This window comes from Naumovozyma castellii, chromosome 2 (assembly GCF_000237345.1).
Source record: "Naumovozyma castellii chromosome 2, complete genome".
NCBI classification, from domain to species: domain Eukaryota; kingdom Fungi; phylum Ascomycota; class Saccharomycetes; order Saccharomycetales; family Saccharomycetaceae; genus Naumovozyma; species Naumovozyma castellii.
Genome location: NC_016492.1, coordinates 1133541 through 1156837, shown reverse-complemented (window position 1 = coordinate 1156837; position 23297 = coordinate 1133541). Strand labels below are relative to the sequence as shown.

The following is a 23297-nucleotide window of genomic DNA, read 5'->3' as shown; positions in this document are numbered from 1 at the left end:
GAATTCGATGTTTTAAAGGTTAGTTCAACATTGTAGCTAAGTTTTATATATTGAATTAGGGGTTTTTTGAAAAATATCTTAAGGGCCCTCGATTGTTAAAGGTTTTAAGTTAGGTTTCCTTGAATCCTATAAAGAAGATTTTAAAAAGGCCACTCTACTATTAGGGTATTCTCTTTTTAATAATAGGTCTAAGCTAAAATAAACAGTTCTTCCTCACCCCACTTTTATTCAACCCTAGGGTAACTGAGGGTTAGAAATGATCAGCCCTTAAAAAGCCGTGAATAGCCAAATAAAGGTACATATATTAACAGGAACCTCAGGACATAAAGTGTTCAATTCAAAACAATAACCCCCTATCCTTTTCTTGCAAGAAAAAAGATATCAACTTGAACTATCGAACTAGCCAATCATTGTTATAATAAACAACAAAATGTCGTCTCCAGGTGCCATGAAAAGACCAATCCAAATCGAAGAATTTAAAACTGCTATCAAAGATATGTCTGAGGAGGAGTTGAAAAATATAAGATATCAGATTGAAAATAGTGTTTCCCATTTAGAAAGATCAAATAAGAAGTTGGAAAAATATATTGCAAAGTTAGAGGGTCTAGAGCAGGAATATGCAGATGATAGTGAAGAGGTTGAAAACATTGAGGCTGGTGATTTGCAACTCTTTAGAGACTCTGTCAGAGAAAATCAAATTGTGCTGAAGAATTATAATAAGAGATTAGATGCTTTAGACCAAGAAAATATTTACAGAACTAGTGGACACGTTAAGCCTTCTGAGTCAGTTTCCCATTCAGCCGCAATTTCCACTCCCAAAGCATCTAACTCAATCTACTTATAATCTGAAGCATTAAATTCTAAACAAAACTTTGAAGTTTAAAGGAAAAACAAATATTCTTAACTTTATAATGTAAATATAACAAAAAAAAGCATTATGTCAATTATTCAGCATTAGTATAAAGCGAGTATATTTATAATAATGTCTAATATATAAATAAGTTTTCAAAATATTCAGAGGTGTTGAACAGTATACGAATGGACAATAACTGCTGTAGCAGTTTGAATGTTCATCGATCTGATAACACCATGCTGCTTTATCTCTAAGCAAAGATCAAGTTCATTTAATAATGGGCCAGGAATACCATGAGCTTCTGTTCCCAGTAGAATCAAAGATTTACGTGGGAACTTATAATTATTATCAAGTTGGACAGATTTATCCGTTTGTTCTAGCCCAATCAGTGTGTACCCTTCCTGTTTTTTACTCTTCATGAATTTTGTAATTTCATCAACAGGAACTTCCACCATCGGTTGCCACCTATCTGCTGTAACTGCAACATTCTTAAATTGTGGGTGATTCTTCACTCGAAGATCTTGAACTGTCAATAAACCAACACCTAGCACATCACATAATCTACAAATACCACCCAGATTTGGAGGTTTGTCAACTAATGAAGAAACAACAATCAAGTCTGAACGTTTCACAATTTGATGTGATTTCTTGTTATCTATATCAAAGACAGTCTCCCACGCTCCACTCTTGGTTTGCAATTGAGATCCAGCATTGATGGGGGATGCCGTTTTCTGTGAGACAACTTCCAATCCACTTCTTTTCCTTAACCATAGTAATGGTTCATCTTTACCAATTTCAAATAGATTCTTGTCAAGCAAATAAGTATTAAATGTTTCCTCTGATAGATAAGGAGCTTCATGATCAGTGATCTTCCTAATCACCCCACCAAATATATTGGTTAATGTCAAATCATCGTATAAATTCCAAATGTTGGCATCCCCAGATCTGTATTGGCCATGTATTTGAGTTCTTTGAGAATTCTCAAATAAGTTGCCAAGGATACTTTTCAAAGTAGGATTTAAAACCATATCTTTAAACACTGGCCAGAATGATAAGATTAATGAATTTGAGAAATGTCTTACCAAAGGTTTGTTAGATGTAGCATTTGGCACTAATTCACAGATGAATCTGTCTAATAATCTAGTTGTGTCTTGTTTTCCTTTCAATTTGAGAGCTTTTAATATCAAGAAGCAAATCTTTTCAGCACTAACCACTAATACTGGTTTACTATGGTCAATTAATAGATTAAAAACATAGTCTTCATTTGGAGTTGAGGTGCTTTCATTATAGTTTTCTGCTAATTCATATGCAATAAACCATTCCTTATAGATCCTGACAAGAGGCGAACCTTCATCTATTTCAATATTGTGTAAAATGGCGTTTGTTATAGAGCTTGGGAGGTTTATGGACTTCATTGCGTGACGGCACATAATAAGTAATTCCCATAATGCTAATCTTTCCATTTCTTCCGGACCATCAATTCTCTTCTTGGAAACCAATAAGTTTGTCTCTTCGACAACTTCTGAAATAAATTGTCTCTTAAAGATATCTGTCGTAAGTAGCAGTGCATTAATGGTGAAAATTTTGTTGGAAATCTCAGAAATACCATACACGCTCTTATACAAACAATGCTTCTCTCCATAATAAATACTCAACTTCTTGTCATATAAATGAGCAATTACTGGTTTCATGTTAAAGATATTAGTATTCATTTGAGGTTGAGTGAAACATTTAAACAAGATTAGAATCAACCAGTCGTAGTTTGCATCTTCGCTATCCAACATAGCACCGTATCTTTTCATGAACTGGCAAAGTTGAGAACTTAGTAAAGGAAGGAACCCCCTCTTTGAAAACCCATGGCCAATTATACTCAGACCGCTTGTTTTCAAAAGATTAGCCAATTCCTTATCCCCTTTCGCAGCATAATATAAGGTCGATGAATTAAAGATCGTTTGGATGATGGAGAAGTGTAGTTTGCGTTCCTTTAGAACAAGTCTTTCTGTATCGAGCGATTCCCACATAAAGCACATGTACTGCAAGATATGTCTTGAAATCTCATTTGCATCTGTTGATTGACTACCTAGGGGTAATGCATAAGTATTTAAGAGGAACTCGGAAAGTTTTGATATGCTTAAGTTACCTGTGTAATTTCCATTATCTACTTTAACATTTTGAGCGATAATAGTCAATAGCTGTTTTAGTTCATTTCTTTCGAGAGGATGTGTTTTCAAAAATATCAATAGAAAATCGAAGTACGCTCCGTAAATTGCATCTTTGAACTTAAAGCTTTCTTTTTGGTAGTTTTTCAGGTATTCAGAAATGGTGTCCAAAAGTTTAAAAGCATCACCAGTTTTCAAATCAAGGTCCTTCCCGTTGCTTTCCATAACCTTTTCCATAACGGCAACAAAAAATTTAAATTTTTCACCAGAAAAGTCTTTACATAAGGTCTCATATGCTTTTGTTATATCTATGGAATTCCAGGTGCTAGTTGTGAATCCATGGTATTGTGTCAATAAATACCCATCTTGATAATCTTCATTGCTACATTTTTGAAATAATAAATTTGATAGTAGTGTCACCATAGCATTGGTATGGGTTGAGATTTCCTCGCCGCATCTTATCAACTCTAAAAGAAATTCTCGATTGATAGGAACTCTCTTGTCATCAAATAATATGGTTGCCAGCATGTCGAAAGTGGGGTTTTTACCAATGGAGAAAGCAAGTTGCTCTTCAACAGCATTTTGATTAAACCTTGATACGGCAACATCTCTAAACAAGTCGATCAATGGTGAAATATATCTGTACGATCCGTTCACGTTCTGTAAATGTGTTACAATAGTTTGTAACCAATCAGTTGGTGTAATAGAAGGATGAATGAAAAATAAAAACTTAAGATAAATTGTTTGAATTGTCGTATCGAACACTTCATCTTCACTTTCAAATTCATACAATTTCTTTATTTGGGCTAAATTTTGCAGCGATACAACATTGGAATGAGTTACTTGGAAAAAGTTTAGAATACCTAAAGAAATATAAATCCTTGAGGGTCCAAATGAAGCTCCTTCTTTAATTAATAGTTGCAAGATGTTTTGCAATACAATGGGTAGGGCATTCTCTGCTTGAGAAAGGATTTCACACACAAACATAGTAACGCGTTCACCATGAGGACAGCTTGTGTCAGTTGTATTATAGTAATGTGCTTCCATTAAGGAAGGAAGAATTCTTTCTGTTAATATTGCTATATTGGAAGAGAATGCGGATCCATCTTGGATTTCTAGAATTAATGAAACCATGTACTTTCTGACACTTTCCATCGAAACTTTCAAGCCGGTGGAAAATATAATCAACCCCCAGCTAGGATATAAAAGCGCATCATCTATCAAACTTATAATATCTGCACTTGCAGCTTGAATTTGATTTAATGCGGTGTCCAACGCAACAATTTCATATAAGGTTGTGTATTTCTTCCATATTTCCAGAATACTAGATGCCTCCTCGGGCTTCCAGCTGAAGTATTTGGTTTGGAAAGCTTCAAATCCGGTGGTTAGTCTTTGAATGGTCAATTTAAGAATTGAGAGACCTAGTTTTCTATATTCATGAATATCATGGTCCAATGCATTCTGTACCTGTAACCAGTAATCATCAGATTTAATAAAAGCAACCAAATGTGGTGGAATGTTAGGTGTTGAGAGACTTCTAAGGATAAAGGAAAGACAATTTCTTTGTTTCCATCCATGTATATTTCTATCTGTGTATAGTGCCTTCATACAGTTCCATGTGGCTTTGTCAAACCCAGAATCATTCATAGATATCCCATTAATTTCCTTGAATCTCCACCTCATCAATTTAGAGCAAGTGCTTGCTAGAAGTTCGATGTTACATCCTAACAATGGCACCAAGATATTATCCAAGGAGCTTGATGATAAAGGTGCTTTTTCAGTTTCCGCCAGATAAACTCCCTCTAACAAATGCAAATAGTAAAGAATTTCAAACTCACTAACCTGAGAATCGTCGAAACTGGCTTCAGATACAGAAATATCGACGAAACGCAATACAATATCAGTATAAAACTCGGAGTCAAAAAGTTTCCTTACATTTCCTGTCATGAATCCCATTAACCTATCACTGATCCACGTTTCAAAATGTGACCATAGATATGGCACTTTTGCAATTAGTTTAGTAGACACATGGATCTCCTTATCTTCCAATATTTCACTCAAAGAGGTTTCCAAATGACCATCGCTTTCAAGAGCGACTAGTTTTTTTAGTAATTTGTTCTTAATTTTCTCAAATAATAATTGAGCAAGCTTCTCATCATTTGAGAAATCAATTGAAGTAGCATTGAATATATTCAATATTTCTTCTATTTGATCATTTTGAATCAGATCTGAAAGCGCCTTCAATTGCTCATCTTGAGATAAGTATTTCGTAATAGTTCCACTCACTGACATAGTGGATTGCCAATTATTACTTTTTAGAGTTCAAAAAGTTCCAGAATTGCAGCAACTGATCGGCAATTGTAGTTAATTGTTCATTGTTCATAAAATCTTCTTCCTCATCGAATCCAGAAAAATTTGGGGGCATCAATTTTTTGTTCACGTGATCTGCATTGGATTAAGGTATAGTAAGGGAAGAAAGAAATTGTTGGTGTAATCTGTAATGAACAAGAACAGAGGCTGTGAAGCACTAAATTGACACTAAAAGGAGTAGAATACAATCAATTTGGAAAGGCATCCTTTTAAAATGGGAAGGAAGTCCAAGAATAACAAGAAGGCTATGCCAGAACACTCAAATAACGGTGTTTCCGGTGAAGTATCGGAGGTCATCCAAGATTTTAAGTCATTAGAGACCGAGGAGGCAAGGAGGATTCCGAACGATACTATAAAGACAGTCAAACCACAACGCACATCTGGAGAGAAAGAAGGTTCTAACGTTTCTGAAACACCTGGAAAAGAAGCTGGGAAAAGTGTTTATGATCCAAAAATGATACATACAGCATTATTGGAGAAGGATAATCCGTTTTTAGAGCAAGATAATGGGGCAGACCAATCGACTTCTTTTTTAGAAGGTGTAACACACAATAGTAACACATTAGTCAATCCAAATGAGGCTTATGATGACGATAATGATGATGGACTCTTGCCTTTAAAGGAAGCGAAAACAGAACATTCTGATGGCTCTAGCTCAAAACAGCAAGATGATGATTCATTCCAGTCTGCAGCACAAAATAGTGATAATGCAAATTTAGAGTTGGATCAATCCTCTATGGTTAAAATACTTGAAGCAAAAAAAACTTCAGAGGGTCAAGGAAGAAACTACGTGGCATATACAATTAAATTTCGTGATGTGTGTGTTCGAAGAAGATATAGTGATTTCGAAAGTTTGAGGAATGTCCTTGTCAGATTATTTCCCATAACGTTAATACCTCCAATTCCAGAAAAGGAATCTATTAAGACATACGGTAAGGCTATTGCAGGTTCGAGTTCAAAATATCAGTTACCATCAGATCCAGCAGGGTCTGTTGATCTAACCCTTTCTGTAATAAACGGTTCAGTTAATAACAGGGATGAGAAATTAATACGGCATAGAATTCGAATGTTAACTCAGTTCTTAAACAAACTGCTACAAAATCCAGAAATTATGAAGACAACGATTATTTCTGACTTTCTAAATCCAAATAATTCTAATTGGAAAGATTTTATCAATAGTTCTCCAACATTTTCAGCACTTCCTAAAAATGTTTTACAATGTAATCCACTAGACCCAACAAGTACAACCAGAATACATGCCTCCTTACCAATCCCATCATCTTCAAGTCAACTATCATTAACAAAGGATGGAAGCGACGTATCCCAAGCAAACACCAAAGACCCATTCTATTCGTTGGAACAAGATTACAAGAAGTATGAAACGTTGATGGATACTGGATTTTTCAAATACAATAGAAGAATTACCAAGACACTTCATGACTTGGAGGCTGATATGAAGGAAGTTAGTGAAGTATTTGGTCAATTGTCCCATCTTCAAAGACAGGATGCTGATCTCTCACAGCAATTGTCATTTTTGAGTGACAATTATGGAACGTCAGCTTTCATTTTGCAAAAACTGGTTAATAGACTCTATTATAATATTAATGAACCACTAAATGAAGCCGTTCATATTGCTGGAACAGTAAGGGAATTACTGAAATACCGAAAAATGAAGTACTTACAACTGGAGTCAATTGACGCCTCCTTAACAACCAAAACACGTCAACTAGAAAAGATAAAGCAGGAAGAAGCTGAATTTAGTAATGTTGACAGAGTAATAAATGCAAAAGTTCAAAATAGTAAAAGGGTTAATCTAGAACGTCCGGAGCAAGAACCAAGGACCTATAGTGGGAAACTATTAAGTAAATTCACACAGTTAGCAAATATGGTCAAGGATTCAGTTAATTATTCTGACATAGATTCAGACGTTTCGAAAGAAAGTCTAGAGCGAGATATTACGAATTTGAATGAAGCTCTGGAAGTATGTAAAGGTGACATGGAAGTTATCATGAATACCATAAGGAATGAGCAGTTACCAAAGTTTACCAAGGAGAGAGAAAAGGAACTTACTATTATCATGCAGCATTATGCTCAATACATGAAGGTATATGCCGAGAAAAATCTTGCGTTGTGGAAGAAAGGTAAAGAACAGCTCGATCAATAGTCTTGAGGATAAGTAGCTGATTTTGATAGATATCGTTTCTGTTTGTCATTCTTGTATGGTATATTTATATATAAATTGGTGATACTATATGTATATTTGCATTTCCTACTGTTCCTTGAAGTTCTTTATTTTGCAACAATTTTTTTCAGATTTCTTGGCGTAACTTGGTTGAGCACCCCTTGTTGCATTCTTATAGCTACACAGATAACAGCATACATTCATTGACCATATAATAATCACTCAGTTAGACAATCCAAGTAACAAATATGTCTAAGGAAAATAATATTGTCACAAAGAGAACAGTCACATTTGTGAACAACGCCACACCTGCAACCATCACCGAAACTCAATTAGACTTGGATCATTGTTTTGGTGACGATGAAATAGTTATTGCCATTAAAGCAGCTGCCTTGAATCCGGTCGATTTTGCTCTCCATGAACTTTCATATCCACGTTTCACTTCTGCTGCACCAAAAGCATACGGAAGAGATTTTGCTGGTGTTATTATTCGTCGTGGTGCAAAAGTGGATCCCAAATGGCAAGTTGGTGACAAGGTAAATGGATCATTCAACCATATATATGGACCAGAAGGTTCTTTATCTAACTATCTTATTATGAATACTAAAAAACAACTCGCAATTGACCATATTCCTGCAACGGAGGATTCCGACAAGGATGAATTTATTCATGCTGCTGCCTGGCCATTGGTTTTTGGTACTGCATATCCAGCTTTATTTAAATGTGGTCAAACTTTTAACAAGGATTCAAGAATATTGGTCATTGGTGCCTCTACAGCTGTGTCTAATGCATTTGTCCAAATTGCTAAGAAGCAGTTGAATGTAGGTACTGTAGTTGGTATTTGTAATTCAGCCTCTGTGGATTACAACAAATCCTTAGGCTTCGATTACTTGGTTCCTTATAATCAAGAAGGTACTATTCCAGATAATGTGGAAAAGTTGATGAAGGAGAACAATATTGGTAAATTTGATTTAATATTTGATTCTGTGGGATCCAGTGACTTTTTCCCTGTCATGGATAAATTTTTAAAACCGAGAACAGAAAACTCTTATTACGTGACAGTGGTGGGTGACGAAAAGATAAATTACAAACACCCATCTTTGATTGGAGCCATCCCATACAAGGTTCCTTTTAGAACTTATAATCCATGGAGAAAGTTCAATTTTGCTCATTTTTTCTGTGTACCAAATAAAGAATGGGTAGATCTAGGAACAAGAATGATTGAAACAGGGAAATATACTCCTCCAATTGATTCAGTTTTCAAACTCGATCAATTTCAAGAAGCGATTGATAGATTAAAATCTAATAGAGCAAAGGGTAAGGTTATTATTACTCCAAACTGATGTATAGCGTTACATAACATTTAAAGTTCATATAGTTTAGAGAGGAAGAAATTTGTCTTTTCATCGCGTTGTGAAATGTGAACGAACATAAACGTCAACTGAGTTCTTCAAAACAACTTGAAGTTCAGTTGACAAAACAAACTAGCAAGACCTGAAGAAGGAGATTTGCCACCACTCAATTACAAACTCATGTCTAACTCAAACTTGCAAGTGTATGGAGGTGATGAAATTACAGCTGTCATTATAGATCCAGGCTCCTTTTCAACGAATATTGGATATTCTGGGACGGATTACCCACAATCGATATTACCATCGTCATATGGTACTTATAAGGAAACAACCGAAGGTCAGGAATCAACTACAAAAAGAAAAAGGATATTTTCTGAATCCTCGATCCAAATTCCTAGGCCAGATTATGAAATTAAGAGAATTGTTGAAAATGGTTCCATTATGGATTGGGATGCTGCTCAAGAGCAATGGTCCTGGGCATTGAAATCACAATTACATTTACAATCTACATCTGGTATTCCTGCTTTATTGACAGAACCAATTTGGAATAGTGTGGAAAACAGAAAGAAATCCTTAGAAATATTGTTGGAAGGCATGAATTTTGAAGCATGTTATCTTTCATCTGTACCTACATGTGTTTCATTTGCAGCAGGGAGACCAAATTGTCTAGTTGTCGATATAGGACATGATACCACCAGCGTAAGCCCAGTAGTGGATGGAATGACATTATCAAAAAGTTCGATGAGAAATTTCATTGCTGGTAAATATATTAATACTTTGATTGAAAAGTATTTGCAACCTAGGGAAATAATACCACTCTTCAGCATTAAGCAGAGACGTCCAGAATTTATAAAGAGGACTTTTGATTATACAGTTGATTCATCTCTTTACCAGTATGCTAATGAGCATGAATTTTTCCAGGAGTGCAAGGAAACACTATGTCAAATAACGTCCACGGGTTCTTTAGAAAAAAATAAGGATCAACTAAAGACAATCAGTAGCAGATCAATAGAAGCCCCTTGGGCTGAAGAGCTTGTATTTGAAAATGAAACCAGATTTGGTTTTGGTGAAGAGTTATTCGTTCCCAATAAGGATAATATTCCTGAAAATTGGCCTGTTTCAGAAGATGGTGTTGTAGAAACTTGGCATAATGATTATGTTCCATTAAAGAGAACCAAACCAAGTGGTTCGACCAAGACAGAGACTAATACTAAGGAATCAACTCCACAACCGAAGGCGGAAGACACATCAGCTACAACCACAGAAACATTGGATAATATTTCCGATACTGTTAATGAAAATGGTAAACGACCTGTTGATGATATATCAGAGCCTACGAAAAATGACATTGCAGGTCTTGCGGATCTTGTTTATAGTGCCATTATAAAAAGTGATGTTGACCTTCGTGCATCATTAGCTCATAATGTAGTACTTACGGGGGGGTCATCTTCTATTCCAGGCTTAAGTGACAGATTAATATTGGAACTAAATAGAAGACTACCGGCATTAAAATTTAGAATATTGTCAACGGGACACACAAAGGAAAGACAGTACCAGGCGTGGCTGGGAGGAAGTATTCTAACAAGTTTGGGAACATTTCATCAACTTTGGGTCGGTAAAAATGAATATAATGAAGTTGGTGTCGAAAGACTGTTGATGGATAGATTTAGATAGCACTTTACGAAAATAATATCATACTGTATAAATTCAAGAACTATTTGAAAATTATTCTCAAAATAATGTGTACTTGCCGGTATCATATCAAAGCAAACATTTTGCTTGATTAAATGGATATTATCAGTAGCTCTAGAGGGGAAAGCCTAAACCGATGAGTGTTACCACCTAACCAAGTAAGTCATCTTCCCTGGCCATATTGATGTTTTTTCCCTTCCCTCGAAATCAAAAGCTACCTAAAAAGAAATTTTAACTGTACCAGTTCAAATCTTTGTAGCTTCATCCATTTTACTTATTTTTTTCAATAATGAAATGTAAGGTCTCTGTAGCGACAAGAATACAAGGACCAGATTTGCATAAAAGGGCATTCTAATCGTTTGGCAATTTCCTCTTTCAATGGACTTAACAATCCTCCTTGCCAAAATGTCAGGTTTAATGTCAGGTGCAAATAGTGTTGATGGTGAGTCTACGGATTGAAACATCTTAGTCCTAATTTTACCAGTACATACTAGTAACATTTTGATTTTATTAGTTGTCCTTTTCTTTAATAAAAGATTCAAAGATTGATGGAATGAAATTAAACCCCCTTTTGATGCCCCATAGGCAGCTAGTCTTGCAGGGGTAATTAAACCTAAAACTGAGGCAATATTTACAATAAACCCTTCATTGTTAGCCGACAACCATAAATGCATTAATTTACAGGCCCCCAAATAATTCACATTAATAACTTTATTCACTTCCTCCTTTGAAAATTCAGTAATCGGTTTTAGACATGTTATGCCGGCGTTATTTATTAAAATGTGGATACTTGCATGGTCCTTACTTATTCTTTTGTACGTCTTCTCTATCTCTTCTTGGCTTCCAACGTCACACTTATAATATGTAAGAGCTTTGTCTGCCCCAAATTGAATATTAGGAGGGTAAATATCAAGGATGATCACTGTACATCTTTTTGAAAGTAGTTGTTTGACAATTTCTAAACCCAATCCGCTAGACCCTCCTGTTACTAGTGCAACTGAACCAGGTCTTAGAATGGACTCTTCTAAGTCATTTTTCAATAAAAATGGAAAAGAAAACTTGCTCTCGAGATACACTAGTAACGAAAATATCTTATCTGTTAACATTAGTTCTTTGAGTTTTTTGCTGCCTAATTATTAAACCTTAGTTAATTATTCTTATCTAGTGTTTATTTTGTGACACTTTTTTAGAAAAGATTGTCTCGAAAAAATATACAAACTGTCCAATTATAAATAAAAATAAAGATATGAAGTTGAAAAATAAATCTGAAAAGAATTAACCATAGAATAGATTCAATGGTAATGTAACAAATAAAGATTTAAAAAAAGCTAGCCGAAGTTTTCTTCTTGTTCGAAATGTCTTTAGCATACCCACAATATAACGTTATATCTGAAAGGGATTTCGCGCTTACAGTTCTATAAGAGAATTGAATTTTTATCCTTGCAATGCTTTTCGTTTCACCACAACAATGGCGAACTAAGAGGAACATCAAATTATCTACCAATGTTAAAAAGGGAAAGAAGAGAATCGGTAGCTCCAGAATTTATTCGTGTCAAAAGGAGAAGGAACCAAGATTCCGTTCAAGCACTTCGTATGCCAATGATATTTTTAAGGGTAGTTTCAGGAAGACAAAATACTAACTTTGTTTGATTATGACAGTACTTGATGAGGATAAGAAACGAAAAAACTCTACTTTTATATTTAAACTTACAAAGACAGTTAATCCAAGCAGTTATGAAAGTGAACAAGAAGCTTCTACTCCATTGTTGAAACTTTCTAATGTAGATAATCGTCATTTCGTCCTTGAACAACATGGGAAGAGACGCCGTGATTCCGAAGATGACGAGGGCAACCCTTCTTTGGAGGAAGGTAAGAATGAAGCAAAAGACGACGAATTACCACCTGAAATAAACCAAATGATTGAGCAATACCTTACTTTGACTAAAAAAGAAAAAACTGGCGATAATACAAGGAGGAAGAAACCAAGTAAGAAACATTTTACTGGAGAATCTGCTAAGATCGCAACTTTGCCCAGCCTAGATTATGTGTATGATATCTATCACCTTGAAAGTGTCCCTGAAGATGAAATGACAAGGTATGAACAACAAAATGTCGGATTTGTCAAAATTGTTAATAAAGATATGGACCTTCTCCCGGATGAGGAAGAAGATTCAAACAATGAAATACGTTCTGACGATGAGGATTCAAATGAAGAAAACTATTACCAGAATGACTATCCTGAGGATGAGGACGATGATAGATCTGTATTATTTGGTAGCGAAGGAGAAGAGATAGCGGAGGAAGAAGATGAAAAGAATAACAAACAACCGTGGAATTATGATAAAATTTTAAGAGCTGATGAAGGAGATAATGCTAATGATAATGATGAATATACAGAGTTATTCAACAAATTAGATGGCAGTGGCAACATTTTGAAATCCATCAACAAAAATAATTTTGTTGACCTGGACAAACCTACTGATGCGACAGAGGCAACTGACAGTGACGCTGAAGAGGAAGATATAGATGTAGATTTCAATGAATTAGACCATGATAATAGTTTAATGACGGATTATGGTGAAGATATTTATCCAAGGAACAACTTCTTTCCAACTGATGAAGATGATCCTCTGGCTCAACATCGAGATAGAATATTTGGTCAATTACAGAAGAAAATTGACGAACATTAATCTAATATGGCATATGTAGAGAGGATATATTATCTATTAAAAGCATATTTGATAATCGACCTTTATAAATTACACAGTTGTGATAAACACTAATAATTTTGCTTAGAGTAATCAACAAGAGTAGCTGTATGGGCAACCAATTGTAAATATTCCTTCAGTTTGCCACTTGTTTGGAAAAGTAGGTATATCTTATCAGTTTCATTAGCCACCAGGTCAGTATAATTTAATGCCTCGCTAATGAATTTTGGAATCTTCAGCAATTTCGCAGCCTCTACCAAACCCTTGTGGAGTTCAATAATAAGATAAGGAGTATAAAGTGCTCTGATTTCATATATTATATCTCTTCCTGTGTAGCCTTCATCTCTACTTAAGTTAACCAAGAAGTTCTCAATTAGGTCATGGGTACTTCTTGTGTATGCCTGGAATTTCTCTATGAGACTTGGGATATTAGATTCCGAATTCAATAACTTTATAGTCTTATTCCATTCTTCATATCTATTCAAACCATGAATTAAGTTCTCATATTGCAGCAATTCTTCAATTTTTAATTCAGGTCCTTCATCAGAATCTCTTTGAGATATTATTTCTAATTTGTATGCCTTAAGTAAATCATCCATGGAATTCCTTCTGAAAAAATAATCTAGTGCTTTGACTTTACCATTAATTAAGAATCTTCTTGAAAGTGCAAGCACAGACTCCAATGCATCCGTGAATAATTTTCCTTGTAGCAACCACTCAACTGCCAATATCAGGTGTTTATCTGTGTCTGTGATGCCAAAGGATACTGAGATCTCTTCATCTGGGGTATATTCGGGTTCCGTTTCAGTAAATACTCTTGAGGTTGTCTTTTTCAAAATATTCGTTACAGGTAACCTTAAGAATTTCATTAACTCCAATTGATTTTGCCTTAGCTCTGGTTCATTCATCGTCGATAGAACAAACGAATACGCATTCAATATTTCATCATCCTCTAAAAAGCTAATGTAAATAGGAATACAGTCGTAATAGCCATGCATTTTCAAAATACTAATGTATGCGGTTACAAGTTTGTATTTGTCACCTTTTGGTACTGCTCCAGGTGTTATCACATCTATGAATATGCTCAAGTGAGTAACAACTCTAAGTAAATAGGGTTCATCCAACAAATCATTACTGCTTTCCTTTCCTTTAATTATATCTAATAACATTTCAACAGAGGAATGAAGAACTGATGGAAGTGTATCCAAGATTATTGCACCCATCAACACCTTCATTGGAGATTCACTCTCCATTGGATACCTCTCTGAAAGTGAGTTTAAAATTTTATCCAGACTTTTCGCATACATTGGTAATGGTGTAATTAATTCTTCGGCATTTATTTTACCATTCTTCAATAAATAATTTTCAATTTCAATCTGTAATATTTGGTTAAGTTGCAACAAAAAGTCAGAATCCCAATTAGCATCAATACCAGTATCTGGGATAGTGCCTGAAAGATAATTATATATTGCCCTTTCGTACGGATTCAAATCTGGACATTGAGATAGGTTATAGACAGCTCTTCTCCAAAGTGCATGCTTTTTAACACCTTGTTGCATCTCAAACTCATTAGCAATTTGAGTGTCAATGGCGGGATTGACATATTCTTGTATACCACATAAAATCATGTTCAATGTTAGATTTTCACTTAGTTTACATTCTTCAAATGCTTCCTCGTATTTTCCGGCCAGTAGAAGATGATATATATATTGAAAGAAAATGTGATCCTGTTCCTTATCCTTTTGTTCTATGGTAACACCAACGTTTCTCAAAGGATAATCTAGATCAGCACTTTCCAGGTTGCCCGAGATCAAAGTCTGAGTCCATTTTGAAGTTGGTAAATTATCTGGTCTTTCTTGAATTGTCATATTTTCCTGTAACCAAACCATGATAATCCATATCTGATACAGCTTTTTATCATCCTGAAGTAATTGCTTTTCAAAAAGAGCATTAGAGTTGTAATTTTCAATGGATATTCTGTCAGTATCATGATCAGCTGTCCTGAAAGACATCAACAAATCTAACAAATGCCATAATCTCGCTTCTTGTTCCCAATCATTATTCAAATGTCTAGCACTTGAGTTTGAGTCATCGAGGAACTTCAATGCTTCTTCACCAGCAATGGAACGGAAGTCTTTTATAATATCAAATGCATCTGTATGCTCACTCGTATTGAACTGACCTACTTTAAAATGTTCCAATGCAGTTGCAAATTTCTTTAGATAGCCAATATTTTGTGCGTTTGGCTGCCTCATGCTTTAATTAGTGAGTTGGATACCCAATTTCAATTTACCTGGGAATTACTCCTTTACAGTCTTTCGAATAGGTAGCTATAAGCGGATATATTCTTTGGGGTCTTCGCTTTCGATATTAATTCAATATTTTTTTTGACGTTAAAAGTGATGATATTTTATATTGCGTAACATTACACCAAATGGCATAAGAATCATGTTGAACTTCAATTATTAAATCTAATTTATAAGAAGTTTGTAAAATGCAAGGTTTGTTAAAGTACAAATAAGATATGCTATGTTATCTAAATATGAAGTCCATATAAGTGAATTAGGTTCAAATACAAGACCATTGGGCAAAAGGACACCAGCCAATTCCCGAATCGGCGACAACTAATCCGGTCCACTTCCCCTTTTCTTTAGCTTTAATGATAGCTTTCCAAGTTCCATAAGCAAAATTAGGATCATTTTTATTTAGTTCATAAATTTTGCCTGAAGGTGATTGGATCGCTAATTTTTGCATTTGATTTTGAGTCTTACCAGATGCATTATACATGACACCATCGAATGGTTGCTGGATAACTTCAAAGTTGTATTCGTTATCTGTGAATAAATATTTATTCTGTGGTTCCAAAATGTATAATTCAAGTTTTTGAAGATTTTCAGAGGGGAGTCTTGTAACAAATTCAAATTTAGATTCGTTCCCTTTATGAGACAAAGAAATCATCATAGATAATGGATGGACATTGGCAATTGTAATTTGAGTGCCTCTAAGTCCGGAATGAATATATAACAAACCATCTTTAACTCCAGGCGGTAGTACTGCTTTTATAATGGCTATGCGACGGGAACTATCAGTCTTATGCTTCTTAACTTGGGTAAGTGCCAAATCCATGTTTTTAAATGTTTCTGATTTCTCGTCATCTATAAATGAAGGACCGACAGAAGCAAATATTTCAATATCACTCGGAATTTCTAGTTGGCATTCGTAAACCTCAGAATCTTCAAGATATGCCAATGCTGTACTATATTTGTAGAGCTTTAGAGCATTCTTGAAATATGAAGGGAAGACAAGGGGTAAATAAAGAACCGATAATTGATCGATGCTTGGTACAATATGCTGTTCAAATTCCCTTGGTGGTACGTGTGTATAAATAAATTCTAATGGTTGCGCCAAAAAGTAGCTCTCTTCGGCCTTTTTGGCCTTTCTGTTGTTGACAAATTCATGGATAGGATTAGTAATGTTACCTAAGATAACATCAACCAATCGCCATTCCTTATTAACTAAAACTCTTAACCAGCAATGGTTGTACTTGAATTCATTAATATTGATTCCTGGTGTCTTTAAAAACCCGATCACAATTTCACATGTAATCCCCAATGCATTAGTCAACTTCTTGAATATCCAGGTTAGTTCATATGGAGTGCAGTATTTCTGATATATCTTTTTGTCTAGATTAGAAGGCTCGTGAGAAAAATCCGATTCCCCATTATCATCAATCAAAGCAAACATTTCTGTGCAAAAAATGTAGATTCCTCTTAATTTTTCAATTGTAGAGGCATATCTTGCGGAAAAAGTAGTTTGTGCCCATGTGTCCAATCTTAAGGAACCTTCCTTTAAACATCTTTTTCTTGTCATACTATCTATGTATTCTCTGTTCAGTTCAGTAAGTTCAATATCAACAATACCTGGTTGCCCATTAGCCTTGACTTCATTGGTGTTTAATCCATTATAAATAGAATCCTGAGGATGTAATACCAAATCTCTATTATTTTCCAAAGCTCTCATATATCTCGGATGCTTTTCGTATTTCGTTAAAGTTCTTGATCTATTAATATGGGACTTAACTGTTACCCAATCTCTAGCATCATCATGCGATCTTGATATATTCAAATCTTCTAAATCTGGCAACTTTGGATAGTTTTCGCCGTCATTATCATTAGATACATTACCACTCTTTCCCATCGGTATTATCTTTCGTAGTAAACCACCCATTCTGCTACTACTATTAAGAGTATTATTATATTGCTCGTTATTGGAGGCGACGGCTTGAGATTTTTCAAAGGAATCTGTAAATGATTGTGCATATTTATGTCTTGCAAAACTACCAGCACTTGTCGCGCTAAAATCACTCATTAGGGCAAAACTATTCTCACTACTTGACATTGAATTATCCATATAGTGAGAATTCGAGAAAAGGCCCGCTGAAGAGGAAGAATTACTATCACTCACAGCTGATTTCTTATTTGGATAAAATCCATCGTAAAATTTCTGATTGTCTTCATAGTATGCATAATCTCGTGAATGGGATTTGTTTATGTCATTTGATGGGTATGATTTAATTGGTGTTTTTGCTTTATCTGTTTGTTTCGAAAACTTCGGTAAGGGTGGTAAAGGAGGTAATGGACCATTTAATGACTCCTGCAGTCTTGAACCCCTACTTGATCGTTTCATATATATGCTATTATCCTTGCTTTCAGAAGGATCTTGGCGCCTATAAGAAGGCCGTTTCATACTGTAATCACCTATATCATCCCTTGTTCTTGAACTCTGTTCTATATCAGTTGATCTCCTAGAAAGTTTAGGCAAAGTGGGAGAAGATTGAGAGTAAGTCATTTTGGATTGTTGTTTATGGACAGATCTTGATGGTACAGGTGGAATTGAGACTTTAGAAGAGACCGTGTTAGACATATCTGCCACCAGTGGAATCGCCTCATTTAGACGTTCTTCTAACGGTATCACAAAGTTGTTTGGAAAGTAACCAGCACATTTTTTATTTCTAAGTAATCTTCCATAGAACCAATCCCCAGCTACTCTAGTAACTTCCATAATGTCTCCTTCTAGAAAACCTAAATCTCCCTTCGTTTGGCCTGACCAGCCATATCTTGCCCTAACTTTAAACGGCAGAGTTGTCGCTTGTAATAAAGTCATATACGTGTATTAGATGACGAAATGAAACAAAATAAAATGCAAGGGATATGAGTTACTTCCAGTTGGCAACTCTTGTTATGCAAACGAATGTGTGTGATAAAAGTGAATGTAATGCAAATGCAAAAAGGATAAATCCTTGAGAATATTAAATGATAATAATACAGGGAGTATACTGAAGGTGTGTGATAGATGAATACAGGAAGAGAGGGTCCAAGATCATCCTAACGATTAGCTGTCCTTCTATATAGTTTTCCATTCGAAGATGTCAACATATTTTTTCCCAGCGCCGAAGCGCTTGCCAAAGAATAAAGCGTTACCAGCCATTCTAAATTAAGGCTTAACTTGCTTGTTGGTAACTCTGTCCTCGGGATTTGAAACATACATTGTATCTAATAGTTTCGTCGTTCTTGATAGCAACCCTCCACTGTATGAACAAGGGTCCTCTACCTTCGTGATCCAAGAAAATTCCTTATTTGGTTCCATGGTTGCCTTCATCACAGCCTGCTCTTCGTTATTATGCACCAATAGAGAATCGCTTCCGTTGAAATGGTTCTCAATCAAATGATCAATTACTTCCCAGCCATATCCATTCGAAAATCGTCTTCGGACTATGATATTGTTATGCGCTTCAGATCCTAGGGCAACTATGACTTTTCTCCAGGGTGTACCAGAATGCCATCTCTTAGCAATCTCTACTTCCAATCGTTCATTTTGTTTTCCAGTAGAATGTCTTCTATAAAATCGACTTAAAAGTCTATCGTTTTTCAGTTTATAAAAATTAGATTCAATTCTCTCTATATCGTCCTCTGTGTAGACCTTGTCATGGATGATAACTTTAGCCCTGGATGATGGATTCGTAATATATTCATCTGTTGGAGAAGGTGGTTGTAAAATTGATGCCATGGACTCAATTATCGAGGTCTTTGGTAATTTAACAGAATGTTTATCCTCCTTACGATGTTTGAAAACCTTACTCCACGATGAAGAAGTATTTATTATCTTTTCAGATTCACGTCCAGACTCTGGTGTATCAATTGTAATCTTAATGCTTCTCTTCAAGTTATCTAATTCAGAAAGTACATCAGCATAATCGAGGAATAACAGGCAAGATGTGTATAATGGGACAATTCCATCGTTCATAGCATTGGCATACAAAGTTCTTCTTTCAAACTTCTTCATTATAGACTTAATAGGCTCCCCAGACAGAAGATATAATATATTATCATAATGCTCTTTCAGTCCTAAATCAACACCGGTTTTCCCAATAATTCCAGCTGAAAGTAACATCTTTACATAACTTGGATTATCCGTCACAATTCCCAAAAATGGTGTAGCTAGAGTGATAAAATTAACTGGTTTCACCTTCTCAAAAAACCAAGGATGCAAGACAGCAATTGAGGAGATGGCAAAACTTTGAATCAACCCCCCAAGTGAATGCCCTATAAAGGAGATTTTAGCAACTTCCACAGAATACAGAGTGTCAATAATATATTTGGCTAACCCTTCCCCCAAAAATTTAATTCCCATTTCTGTCTTGCAAACATTCCCTACGTATCCCTTCACGACAATCTTTTCGTTTGAATATAATGACTGTGTATTGTAAATTTGTTCCATTAAATATGACATATCTGCCGTCACATTGGAATGCATCCCATGTGTCAAGATGACCAGATGAATCATTTTTCTTGACTCTCTCAAAAGTGGTATCGTCGCTTTTTCATTCCATATGACATCTGTACTTAAAGTCTCCACTTCCAAGGATGATCCACTATTATAATTGTTTGTAGTGGTCCCCAATGTTAACTCAAATGATGTGACACTATTTAAGGAAAAAATACTCTGACTTATAACATCAATAATCCACACATATTTCTTCTTTATCTCATGTAATGATAACTCTGCGATAAATTTGCTATGAGGTTGTAAATTTGATATAAATTGTGGTACATCTTTTGAAGAAACAATTCTTTGCTTATGATGATAAGATTGGGCTCTCACATCGCAATATAAAGTAAACGGACCCATTAAATATGCTGCCTTGAATGATTTTCGTACCTTATTTTTTATAGTTAGTTTCAATGGATCGAGTGATATGGTGGTGGGGATCTCATCGCCGGTGTATAAATTGTATTTTATAATATATCTCCGTATTCCGCCAATTTTGACCTCACTTGTATCCTGGTATAATACCTGGTCATCAGATATCGATTTAGCCATTCACTTTGATAGGTTATTCCTCATTTGGTGGCAAAACTTCATTGTTATTTGTTCTCCACGTTGGCGCCAATTTCATATTTTCAATGGTAGTTGAAATATTTCCAAATCTAACGTTAAGAACTTCACACTTCGAAATACAATACAATAGTTAGCAGAGCAGCCCAAAAGAAATAATCTAGAGACTATGAGTACAGAAATAACAACACCGATTACTCAAACAGAATATACAAAAGGTATGTGGAATGATTTTACTTTCAAGTCTTGTTCGAACTGAACATCTTATACTAACAAATTGATACAAAACACCTTTGCCCGTGTTGGTAATACATTTAGAGAAGAAAGTTGGTGAAGGTACATATGCTGTTGTTTATCTTGGAACAAAGCAATCAACGGGACGTCAAATAGCTGTGAAGGAGATTAAAACCTCGGAATTCAAAGATGGCCTAGATATGTCAGCTATTAGGGAAGTGAAATACCTACAAGAGATACAGCATGATAATGTCATTGAACTGGTGGATATATTTATGGCATATGACAATCTGAATTTGGTGCTAGAATTTTTGCCATCTGATTTGGAAGTGATCATCAAGGACAGATCTATATTATTTACTCCTGCAGATATTAAATCTTGGATGTTGATGACTTTAAGAGGTGTTCACCATTGTCATAGGAATTTCATTCTCCATAGAGATTTAAAACCTAACAATTTATTGCTATCACCAGATGGTGTTATTAAAGTGGCGGATTTTGGTCTTGCCAGGGCCGTTCCCTCACCACACGAGATGCTAACAAGTAATGTGGTGACACGATGGTACAGAGCCCCCGAGTTGTTATTCGGTGCTAAACATTATACTTCTGCCATTGATATTTGGTCAGTGGGTGTCATATTTGCCGAATTAATGTTGAGAATTCCTTATCTACCAGGTCAAAATGATATCGATCAAATGGAAGTTACATTCAGGGCTCTAGGGACCCCAACAGATAAGGAATGGCCTGAAGTTTCCAGTTTTGGAAGTTATAACAAATTACAGATATATCCACCACCTTCAATAGATGAACTGAGGAAAAGGTTTATCGCTGCAAGTGAAAACGCCTTAAATTTTATGTGTGGAATGCTTACGATGAATCCCAAGAAGAGATGGAATGCCATCGAATGTTTGGAATCCGAGTATTTTAAAGAAATGCCGCCACCTAGTGACCCATCAGAGATAAAGATCAAATAGTAAGAACATCTTGCCACCATGTATATGCATATTTATATATAATGTTACACATAGATCCTCTTCTGGGGGTTATCCCCTTTACATTTCTGGATTAGCCTCTTCATTTTAGATACAAGTGCAAAGCTTCAAACTGTTGTCACTTCACTTTTCCACTGAGAATAGTGAAAGAGACATCGAGTTTACATATTTTCAGATCTTTGATTAAAAGGAGATAGCGCCCTCAGCGAGTTAAAGAGCAAGAACACATCAAATGTTCAAACACCGATGAACAGAGTAATAATAAGAAGGATAGCGACCAAATCAACGTCAACACTTCGACCCTTCCATGAGATATTTCCACGAAAGAGGTTGATTAATAGAATCCTTTTTGAATTGGATAGTAATGATACCTACAAGACATTGTATCCGAATTTTGAAACTCTCTACTTGAAGCATGAGTTGCCCTCAACAGTTTCTGGTCCGCAGCTTTTATTAATGGATCGTGTATTGTTGGAAGTGAGTAAGCAGCAGAAGATGATTAATGAGGTGTTGATGAAGATGCGTGGTGAGTTGTTAGAATTGGCGGCTGGTAAGGGTGAAAATGATGCCATCTCAACTGTTTGCTATAATATTCTAAGTTCACCTAAGGATGACTCTAAGGGGGATGCTGAGGATGCATCTCGATTGATTGGAGAATTGGTTAAAGCTGGTAATGTACTGACTTTCAAACATTTAGGTGATTTGTCTCGTCTGAAGGGTGATATTAATGAAGCTAAGCTATGGTATGATAAATTTATGGAGTGCGTAGATCAGGATGAAACGCGTGTAAGTGATGTTTCTATTATTGGACAAGTACTCGAAAGATTAGGTGAAATTGAATTCAATCAAAGTCGAGTTCTAGGTGCTGAGAAGTATTGGCTGGATGCTATTGCTAGAAGTAAATTGGAAGATTCTGTCAAGTCATATTTTTATCTCTCCAAAGTATATTTAAACTCTGAACCTCTTAAATCTAGAGTTCTCTTGGAAAATTGTGCTACTCAGGGGTTTAGAGAATCATTTAAAGAACTAGGATATTTGGAATTGAATTATTTTAAAAATTTAGTGAAAGCGAACGAATGGTTTAGATTAGGGATGGAATTATTTGAAATTGAATGCTTTTTTGGGTTCTTTGATTCATGTTACCAATTAAAAGAATATAAATCTTGTTCGAAATGTTTAAAAAGTCTAGAAACATTTAAGAATATTAACGAGAGTTATAAAAAATATGGTTTCAGAATTCGTATCTCATAGAGAAAATAAAATCAACAACATGAATAAGTTGTTAGCTTTGTAAATATATATGCGGGTGCTTGTTTGTTTATTATACTATTTATCGATAAACTATAGATAAAGTAAACCA

At 35.3% G+C, this 23297-nt stretch overlaps 12 protein-coding genes across 12 annotated transcripts; 7 read left to right on the top strand and 5 right to left on the bottom strand.

The window, feature by feature from the left end:
* Positions 1-430: 430 nt before the first annotated feature.
* TMA17 (Tma17p) lies at positions 431-844 on the top strand (the record flags this gene model as incomplete). The annotated part of the gene is made up of 1 exon (XM_003675017.1): positions 431-844. The coding sequence occupies one exon, from the start codon at positions 431-433 to the stop codon at positions 842-844; it is 414 nt and encodes a 137-aa protein (XP_003675065.1).
* Positions 845-1014: 170 nt separating this feature from the next.
* On the bottom strand, positions 1015-5304 carry TRM3 (tRNA (guanosine(18)-2'-O)-methyltransferase; the record flags this gene model as incomplete). The annotated part of the gene is made up of 1 exon (XM_003675016.1): positions 1015-5304. One exon carries the CDS (start codon positions 5302-5304, stop codon positions 1015-1017), a length of 4290 nt encoding a protein of 1429 aa, XP_003675064.1.
* Positions 5305-5596: 292 nt separating this feature from the next.
* Positions 5597-7546, top strand: ATG20 (Atg20p; the record flags this gene model as incomplete). Its single annotated transcript, XM_003675015.1, has 1 exon — positions 5597-7546. One exon carries the CDS (start codon positions 5597-5599, stop codon positions 7544-7546), a length of 1950 nt encoding a protein of 649 aa, XP_003675063.1.
* A 266-nt stretch (positions 7547-7812) lies between these two features.
* NCAS0B06070 (uncharacterized protein) lies at positions 7813-8907 on the top strand (the record flags this gene model as incomplete). The annotated part of the gene is made up of 1 exon (XM_003675014.1): positions 7813-8907. The coding sequence occupies one exon, from the start codon at positions 7813-7815 to the stop codon at positions 8905-8907; it is 1095 nt and encodes a 364-aa protein (XP_003675062.1).
* A 189-nt stretch (positions 8908-9096) lies between these two features.
* Positions 9097-10590, top strand: ARP4 (Arp4p; the record flags this gene model as incomplete). The annotated part of the gene is made up of 1 exon (XM_003675013.1): positions 9097-10590. One exon carries the CDS (start codon positions 9097-9099, stop codon positions 10588-10590), a length of 1494 nt encoding a protein of 497 aa, XP_003675061.1.
* A 263-nt stretch (positions 10591-10853) lies between these two features.
* On the bottom strand, positions 10854-11714 carry NCAS0B06050 (short-chain dehydrogenase/reductase; the record flags this gene model as incomplete). The annotated part of the gene is made up of 1 exon (XM_003675012.1): positions 10854-11714. One exon carries the CDS (start codon positions 11712-11714, stop codon positions 10854-10856), a length of 861 nt encoding a protein of 286 aa, XP_003675060.1.
* A 397-nt stretch (positions 11715-12111) lies between these two features.
* IWR1 (Iwr1p) lies at positions 12112-13298 on the top strand (the record flags this gene model as incomplete). Its single annotated transcript, XM_003675011.1, has 2 exons — positions 12112-12199; positions 12268-13298. The coding sequence occupies 2 exons, from the start codon at positions 12112-12114 to the stop codon at positions 13296-13298; spliced, it is 1119 nt and encodes a 372-aa protein (XP_003675059.1).
* Positions 13299-13387: 89 nt separating this feature from the next.
* NUP84 (Nup84p) lies at positions 13388-15571 on the bottom strand (the record flags this gene model as incomplete). The annotated part of the gene is made up of 1 exon (XM_003675010.1): positions 13388-15571. One exon carries the CDS (start codon positions 15569-15571, stop codon positions 13388-13390), a length of 2184 nt encoding a protein of 727 aa, XP_003675058.1.
* A 313-nt stretch (positions 15572-15884) lies between these two features.
* CYK3 (Cyk3p) lies at positions 15885-18479 on the bottom strand (the record flags this gene model as incomplete). Its single annotated transcript, XM_003675009.1, has 1 exon — positions 15885-18479. The coding sequence occupies one exon, from the start codon at positions 18477-18479 to the stop codon at positions 15885-15887; it is 2595 nt and encodes an 864-aa protein (XP_003675057.1).
* Positions 18480-18809: 330 nt separating this feature from the next.
* Positions 18810-20696, bottom strand: NCAS0B06010 (putative lipase; the record flags this gene model as incomplete). The annotated part of the gene is made up of 1 exon (XM_003675008.1): positions 18810-20696. The coding sequence occupies one exon, from the start codon at positions 20694-20696 to the stop codon at positions 18810-18812; it is 1887 nt and encodes a 628-aa protein (XP_003675056.1).
* A 184-nt stretch (positions 20697-20880) lies between these two features.
* Positions 20881-21919, top strand: KIN28 (TFIIH complex serine/threonine-protein kinase subunit KIN28; the record flags this gene model as incomplete). Its single annotated transcript, XM_003675007.1, has 2 exons — positions 20881-20929; positions 21030-21919. 2 exons carry the CDS (start codon positions 20881-20883, stop codon positions 21917-21919), a joined length of 939 nt encoding a protein of 312 aa, XP_003675055.1.
* A 264-nt stretch (positions 21920-22183) lies between these two features.
* On the top strand, positions 22184-23188 carry MSS2 (Mss2p; the record flags this gene model as incomplete). The annotated part of the gene is made up of 1 exon (XM_003675006.1): positions 22184-23188. One exon carries the CDS (start codon positions 22184-22186, stop codon positions 23186-23188), a length of 1005 nt encoding a protein of 334 aa, XP_003675054.1.
* Positions 23189-23297: the final 109 nt, after the last annotated feature.